Source organism: Simochromis diagramma, unplaced genomic scaffold, assembly GCF_900408965.1.
Source record: "Simochromis diagramma unplaced genomic scaffold, fSimDia1.1 OVJJ01000430.1, whole genome shotgun sequence".
In the NCBI taxonomy this organism is placed as follows: Eukaryota; Metazoa; Chordata; class Actinopteri; order Cichliformes; family Cichlidae; genus Simochromis; species Simochromis diagramma.
In genome coordinates this window covers 1,802,371-1,810,566 of record NW_024387258.1, presented here as the reverse complement: position 1 = coordinate 1,810,566, position 8,196 = coordinate 1,802,371, and the positions used below count along the sequence as shown (strand labels likewise).

Genomic DNA, 8,196 nt, shown 5'->3' with positions numbered 1-8,196 from the left:
ATAATTAGCTGTGTTAGCTCTCAGTTGAACAAGTGTTCCTATTAAAGTGGCTGGTGCCTGTAGATCTTTGATCATTAATGGTGCTGTACAGGTGTGTAAAATACTCGTGACAGAGATGATATAAAGCTACACGGTCTCGCCTCCTCTTTGTGCCCTGGAGGATGGAACATCTGCGTTTCACTTTTTCACTTTTGGTCCAACCAGAAAAGACAGCAGCATTTCTGCGTTTCCCCCAACATGTTTGTAAACAACATTTCAGGTCTTTTGTTGCCCTTTTTTATTTAAATTTGCATAGAAAACAAACAAACACTAAATATTTATGATTTCTTTTTACAGTTTTAATTAAATAGGTTTTACATTTATTCCAAACCATTGCACTTTGTTAAAACATTGTTTTCTTGATAAAAGCTTATTTAACCAACACATTTCCCCTTTGTAATTTCAAATTATTTGTTGAAACAGTTCAGTGAAGAACTCTTTCAGAAAAACTCACTTTGAGGATTCTTGTCCAGTTTTTAAAATCCATAAAAGGAACATTAGCATTTTTTTACAGTGTGATTTGACGTCCTTTGATACTAGAAACCTAAACAAGTATATAAAAAGACTTTAAAGAGACAAGACTGTCTGAGACAGAATACAACATAATTCAAATTTCAGACACCAGCTACGGTGAAACTATGGCACATTCAGTTGGCTTAATTAAGATAATTATGTTGTTGTAAACTCCCTCAGGTCTCTCTGTGTCCTCCACAGTGAATCTAAAATTTGCACAGACATGAGGCCCAGTCTGAACTGACTCGAGCCTCAGGTGTGGTTCAGGTAAGATCGGGTGCAACAGCAGCATCGGCTGACAGCTGAGAGCCTCCAGTGTTAGATACAGCAGCTCAGAAATCCACGGCAGCCACTGATCACCTGCTAGTGAAGAAAGGCTGAGACGCTCACTGGACATCTGGCAGCAAAAGCGCTTTTGTTCTTTGAAACCTGAGAAAAGAGAAGATCCGTCCCTGTAAGTACAGTACTTTACCTCCTCTTGTTAATGAGATGGAGGCTGAGGAGTGACTGCGACAGATTTCCTAACAAGCCGTCTGTATCCAGATGAAGGCACTGCAGTCTTGGTTGTGAGGTCCGATGTTTTTATCGTACTTTCCGGTAGTAAACAAAGGCTACCACCAATACTACTGATGCTAACATGGCTGCCGTCCTCCATCGAGAGAAACCACGGATCACCCCCTCCTGCAAGATCAACAGATCAATATTAGGAGCTGTGGATGTACCTGAGGCGTCCAAACAGAAGACCGCAATGAGCTTTATGAACGTTTAATCACTTACCCAGCCCCCTTGTGCCACAAGCCAGCTGTAGACCTGCTCCCTGATGACCTGGAGGACCCAGCTGATGATCATTTGGATGTTCTCTAAGTGATTGGCGGTAATAGCCTTTAAAGGAGAAACAGATATGGAACAAAGCCATTAACATAAGTCGTAGGAACCCTGCTGTCAAATGTGCATGAGACCCTCCTGCAGGCATTGTTAGCCCTTTATGCACACTTACTACAAGTCTGTATTTCTTTAATTAATGTGAGGAATTTTGACAGAATGCTGAACGTACTGGAACCTCAGTGAGGAAACATTACTTACAGTGCAGAGATTCCACCAGAAAAGCTGTTAAGCCCAGTGGCTGCAACACGTTTGTGCCACAGCAATTGCGGCCCTTTTGTGGGGGCTTTTTCTCACACCCATTATGTTTGTACGTTTGGTGGGTGTGAGAAAAAGACACGCTGGGGAATTCCTTTCCTATATCCAGCATGAAGAGAAAGATTCTGACAGGCAGGGATCACAGAATAACAGCTGTGGCAGATGGTTTACCTTGTGTATAAGTTTACAGGCCAGATGGAAGAGAGCCACTACTCGACCCCAGTTGATGCCATCAGCAAAGATGTTTCTTGCAACTGCCATGAAGACATCTTGAACGCAGTTCCCCTGAACCTGGTTTATCAGTCTGATGGGAGGAAATGGACACATTCAAATATGAGAATGATTTGACTAAACTGATTTACTGACCCAAATTCTTCTTGCAAGTACTGTTCATAGTTAAGATCTGCTCGCTCAGCAGTTTAATCGTATACCGACTTGTCATTCAAGTGCAACACAAACAATCTGAGTTTCCACAAAAGCTTTGAAAAACATTGCTGGCCACCAGCGCTACCCCTCAGCCTCCTGGTATCATTTTGAAAACCTCAGGTGACATCTTTGTCTTTAATGTGTCCACAAGATTTTCAGAACACATGACCTCTGACCCCGAGGATGAGGTCACTGAGATCCGAACTCGACAGAGATTTTTAGTAGCTGCACCCATTAGATTAATGGCAAAATTCTTAAGTTATCGCATTCACAAACTTGAGCACCCATGCTGTCCGTTCACCCAGCACGGTGACCACAATGCCACATCGGCCTTTTACAGCTGAGGAGTTAAAGCAGGGGTGGGCAACTCCAGGCCTCGAGGGCCGGTGTCCTGCAGGTTTTAGATCTCACCCTGGGTCAGCACACCTGAATCACATGATTAGTTCATTACCAGGCCTCTGGAGAACTTCAAGACATGTTGAGGTCATTTAACAATTTGAATCAGCTGTGTTGGATCGAGGACACATCTAAAACCTGCAGGACACCGGCCCTCGAGGCCTGGAGTTCCCCACCCCTGGGTTAAAGTGACTCAATATTTTAATTCACTGCTAGAGAGCAGCAGTAGGTGGAGCCAATTCTCCAGTCAGTACCACTGTGCTACGAGATAGCATCATGGAAAGAGCCATGGTCAAGCTCAAGAAATGACACGTTCCAGTTTGTTTTTCCCAGATTTTCATCGTTACACTGGAAGTATAGAGTGAACTTTAACTGACATGAGTTAGGACATCGCACCGGGATATTAGGAGAGATGGGTGATGAAATCCTGCATTTTAGTGTCACCAGTCACATTCAAAAGTTTGCCTTATATTTACATAATATGTAAAAAATTGCTTTAAACACATTGAACTTTGAAAAGATGAAAAGAAAGTGAGGTTTTGCATTGTAAATCTGCCAATAGTAGTGTCAGCATGATGTGGAAAGAGCATATCAATTAATTGGTATTCAAAGAATCTGCTGAAACAGCTGATGCAGTCACCTCTGAAGCTCGGCATTGCGGTTTAAACTGTCGGCTATCTTGCGCAGCTGTTCTACCACTTCTTTGACTTGTGGATCCTGTTGTTCATCTGGCCTTCCTCCCAAATCCTCAGAAGTCACGTGTCGACTGGGCTCCTCTGTGTTTATATGTGCAATCACATACCTGTAGCAGACAAAAAAACACCCACAATTTTATTATACAAAGATTCTCCTCAGTAAACTTCAAACAACACCAAATCACAGCAGCGGTCACCTCAAGGCGCTTTATATTGTAGGACCCTGCAGTAATACAGAAAAAACAGAAAACCCCAACAATCAGAAGATCCACTATGAGCAAGCAAGCAAAAAAAAATCCCTTTTAACATGGAGAACCCTCCAGCAGAACCAGGCTCAGGGAGGGGCAGCTATCTATTAGGGGGACTGCATCACAGGAAGTAGAGCAGGTCATTTACCAGAGGTGGGACCAAGTCATTGTTTTGCAAGTCTCAAGTAAGTCTCAAGTCTTTATCCTCAAGTCAGAGTCGAGTCTCAAGTCACTGGTGTAAAAGTCCGAGTAAAGTCACAAGTCTGAAACTTTGAATTTCAAGTCCTTTCGAGTCTTTAAACAAAAAAAAAAAAAGAAAAAAGCATGTCGCAGTTATATGCTAAATGTAAATATTAGACCATGTAATTTTTAAATCTGTGTTTTTCTCAACACATGACGAAATAGTGAACTTAGAAAATATACACAAATTGTGAAATTGCACCTCTTTAAAATGCAGCTCAATTAGACCTAGCTCCAAGAATAATTTTCACCGACAGTTCTGAGATAAGCTGCATGTTATTCTTGGATGCGCTTGTAGGACCGGCTTTAAAATCACATGACAAAAATATCACACACATTAAAAAAAACTGTATCACCAACGGAGCCTGGACAACATTTGCTAGTTAGATGAAGTCGTGATCTCATCGTAGCAAGAGAGAAGCACCACCTACCGTTCTTTATGCAACTTCAACTGTCGGACAAAGTTGGAAGTTGTTCCATCTCTGTCTGTGATTCTCTTCTTGCATGTTTTGCATGTTGCATTTTGTTTTTTTGTTGACTACTTCATAGTTTATGTACCTGGAAAAAATAACTCCTTACAGCATTTTTGAGCGTTTTTTTTTTTTTTTTTTTTTTTTTTTTAAATCTGGTTAATGTGATTGGCTGTGCTACAGCTCACGCACACATACGTACGGAGTGTGGTTTGAATAAATGAATTGAATTAATGGTGCACACTTTCTATATAATATGCGTGTTAAATTTTATATTTGGGGTTAGGGCTGCTCGATTATGGCAAAAATGATAATCACGATTATTTTCACTGAAATTGAGATCTCGATTATTTGACGATATTTATTTAACAATAACAATGTGTTGAATAATGACTTTAAAGATTGTCAAAAAATAATATAAAATAGTGTGCAAATACTGATAACAGTGCAAATGTTTGCAATATAAAAAATAAATGAAAAATGTAAACATCTGTGTTTAGTGAACTTTGCAGTGTTGCTCTGTGGTGCAGCTACGACACCGTAGCAAAGTTTACACACTGTGTTTACTTGATCCACGTCTGACTGAACCCATAATGTTTCCACACCACTGAAGTTTTTTTTACCTCTCTTTTCAACCAACAGCAGTCACTCTCCTCTCCAAATAACTTCTGCTTAGCTTTCCGAGCTTCCCTCGGGTCCTCTTAATCAGCGGTCCCCAACCCCCGGGCCTCGGACCGGTACCGGTCCGTGAGTCGTTTGGTACCGGGCCGCGAGAGTTGAGGCTCAGGTGTGAAATGTATAGTTTTCAGGGTTTTTATCGGTTTTCAGCGTTATTTTGTTATCGTTTTTATCGTTTACTCGGTTTTCCTGGGTCTTTTCACGTGTGTTATGAATAAATCTTCTTTTTTTCGGTACCGGTACTGGTTTTATTTTGTTGTATTTATCCGCGACACCTTAAAGGCCGGTCCATGAAAATATTGTCAGGCATAAACCGGTCCGTGGCGCAAAAAAGGTTGGAGACCGCTGCTCTTAATTGTTGTGACACGTGTTCAAAATGCAGAGAGGTGCGCTCGATTTGCCACACGGAGCAGCACAAGAGTAAAGCACGAGGGAGGGGCTAATCAGTGGAACTGGTTTAGCTTTCGTCCGTCAGATACACAACAAAGCACTATTTTTGGTAGCGCATGCTAGCGGGCCGTCGTTATTACCGTGTTGTTTGGAAAATACGGCACACTTAAAATCATCCTTTGATTTTTCTGAAAGTCGACAGAGCCCCTTATAATCCCGTGTGCCTTATGTATGAACTCTGGTTGTGTTTACTGACCTCGAAACGATTTTATGTGCACGGCGCTCGAAAATCTGTCAGATGTTTCAGTACGACTTTGCTAAGCTACGAAGCCGCACCGCTTGATGGATTGTCGGAGCATTACGGCTATCGTAGGCGGAGCCTCGCGGATACGCACATAAATAAAGAGCTGCTTGTTTAAGTGAAAATACATTGATGGGGATTTTTTGCACTAATAAAGTTGTGGAGTTGTAAAGTATTTTGTCTAGTGTCAATTATATCGTCAGTTATATCGTTATCGCAAATTTTCAAATGTATATCGTGATAAATATTTTTGGTCATATCGCCCTGCTCTAGGCTTCAGCCTCCTGCAACCCTGACAACAATAGGCAATCTCTGGCACTCTTCCACAGTGCCTGACCTGTCTTCCTCTCCCATCACCCCCAACTGTTTGCCGGAGAAGGCTGCCCCTCCCTGAGCCTTAATCTGCCAGAGGTTTCTTCGTGGTTAAAAAGGCCGTTTTACCTTCCCACTGTCACCAAACCACTAGTTCACAGGTGGCTATCTCTGTGTTATTGTAGAGTCTTTACCTTACAATATAAAGCACCTTGAGGCAACTGTTGTTGTGATTTGGCGCTGTATAAAGACATTGAATTAAATTGAATTCTAATAGAGTTAATGGATGGAGACTTAAGACTACATCTTTCACCATCTACAGCTCTGTGATTGCAGCCATTCCCCTTCTGCCTGTGAATAGTACTCATGGATAATGATCAATGGAGATGTCAGTTTGCTTAATAGCTATCCTGAAACTGAGCTCATGGCCCACTGTTAGTCAGTCGTGCTAGTTTCAGCCATTGTTCAAATGCACTGTTTATCACGTTGGGCAAACCTGCAGTCAGCTGAGAGTGAACATTTCACTTGGAAGAGTGATGAAATGCTTCTCCCACTGAAAACACTACATCCAGATGAACAGGATCAACTTTCTGTGTCCATCCTCAGTTTAAAATGTAAGATTTTTATGGTCAAACACATGGGTGTGACCGTACCCAACAGCAATGCTGAGACTCACCCTCTAAAGACCACCGCACCTTCTTCGAGGATGGAATCATCAATGACATCTGGAAGAGCAAGCAGACAATTAATAGACTATTTACTCATATTTTTATTCAAGGTGGGGGGAAGGGGCATAAAACAAAACCTTTACAATCAGTAGCAAAGCAATGCCAACAGTACAAAACACAATGAAGTTTTTAAAAACTGCCAACCAACTTATGTCATCATTACTTGACAAAGACTGAATCAAAGAACATGGTGGTTTCTTTCTTAAGAGGTACTTTGAGCTTGCTTTCACTTTCGCCAAGATTCCTGTTTCCAGCTGTAATGTGTCCTGTGGAACAGCTGTTTGCGACAAAGCAGTGAAGAATCGCAGAATTCTGGTTAAAGCAGATATAAAGAAAACATTATTCACGTTCACTCTACCAGCCCACAGTCTCTGATAGTCGCATTATCAGTTAACTACATTAAAGTTAGGCTGTTAAACTTGTCTTCGTGTGACGTCACGACGACGTCATGAGTGGCCATAATTATCAGAGGTGTAGCATAGTCCACACAGGCTTCCTGGTGAAAACTAGCAGGCCGACAGCGGCCTGTTGAGGCTGTAAAGCACACACTGTGTCGGGGCAAGTCCCGCATGGAGTCGGTACAGCCGCTCGGAGCCCGGAGAGGGCTGAGCTGAACCAGACCCGGGTTTAGTGACAGCAACCAAGGTGATCTCCAACACACCAGCCCCTCTAACTACTAAAAGTAGTTAGAAGCAATTCTTTCATGCTAACTTTTTATTCCGGTTCGGACTCGTTATACTTTTGCCTCCGTTTAGCTTTTAACTTCAGCGGCCGAACCAAAAATGTCTCCACCTACCGTCTCCACCCGCGGCGCCCCTCGGCTCCTGCTCCGGATTCTGCGCCCCTCGGCCGTCAGCCATGGAGCCAAACCTCGTGTCCGCGCGGAGATGGACGAGATTTGAGATATTTGAATGTTCAACGCTAACTCGACCTCGTACAACCAAGAAAGTCACGGTTACCTAGTCTGTGGAAACCCGTCTTTCAACAGAAGCACACGGAAGTGATACGGAAGTATCGTAGCGACGGGACCAGCAGTCCGTAGACACGCCTCACAGAAATCCCACAGATGGAGATACTCGCGCAGAAACCTGCCCACAGAGGAGTATTTATCTGTGTTACTTTGTGTTCTTCCACAGTTCAGATACTCCGTACGAACCATCATTGTCAAAGCAGGACACTTGCCCCAAGGCCCGCTTGAAGTGATGTTAGTGATGGCGTTTTGTTTTTTTACTACCGTCCAAGTGAATTCTTCAGGCTGAAGTGACAAAATGTTTCTCCCATTGAAGACGCTACGTCCAGATGAACAGAATCAACTTTTTGGGATTTCCCTGCCTGGATGATTGAGCATGCATCGAGGCATAACGTCACAGTGAAAATCTTTGTAAATTAAAGCTTCTCAAAATAAGAAAAACTTGAGCTGAAATCTAGCTGAAATACACACAAGCTTGTTGAAATCATTTATAATTATCATTTGGCAAATTTATGCATGTGGATCAAATATATTTGACCCACAGAATATATTTAAAAAGGGTTAAAGACTATACCTTCTCAGATAGCATTGTGTTATTTACATGTAATTCAATATCTTAATATGTATTTAATTCTATTTCTGAGCAGTTT

General features: G+C 42.2%; 1 protein-coding gene across 1 annotated transcript; it reads right to left on the bottom strand.

Moving 5' to 3' along the window:
- Positions 1-316: 316 nt before the first annotated feature.
- On the bottom strand, positions 317-7,782 carry zgc:153993 (uncharacterized protein LOC767645 homolog). The gene is made up of 6 exons (XM_040002179.1): positions 7,373-7,782; positions 6,525-6,573; positions 3,155-3,316; positions 1,864-1,996; positions 1,330-1,434; positions 317-1,233 (listed from the first exon to the last, which is right to left on the bottom strand). The coding sequence occupies exons 1-6, from the start codon at positions 7,434-7,436 to the stop codon at positions 1,135-1,137; spliced, it is 612 nt and encodes a 203-aa protein (XP_039858113.1). The 5' UTR covers positions 7,437-7,782; the 3' UTR covers positions 317-1,134.
- Between the last annotated feature and the right edge of the window lie 414 nt (positions 7,783-8,196).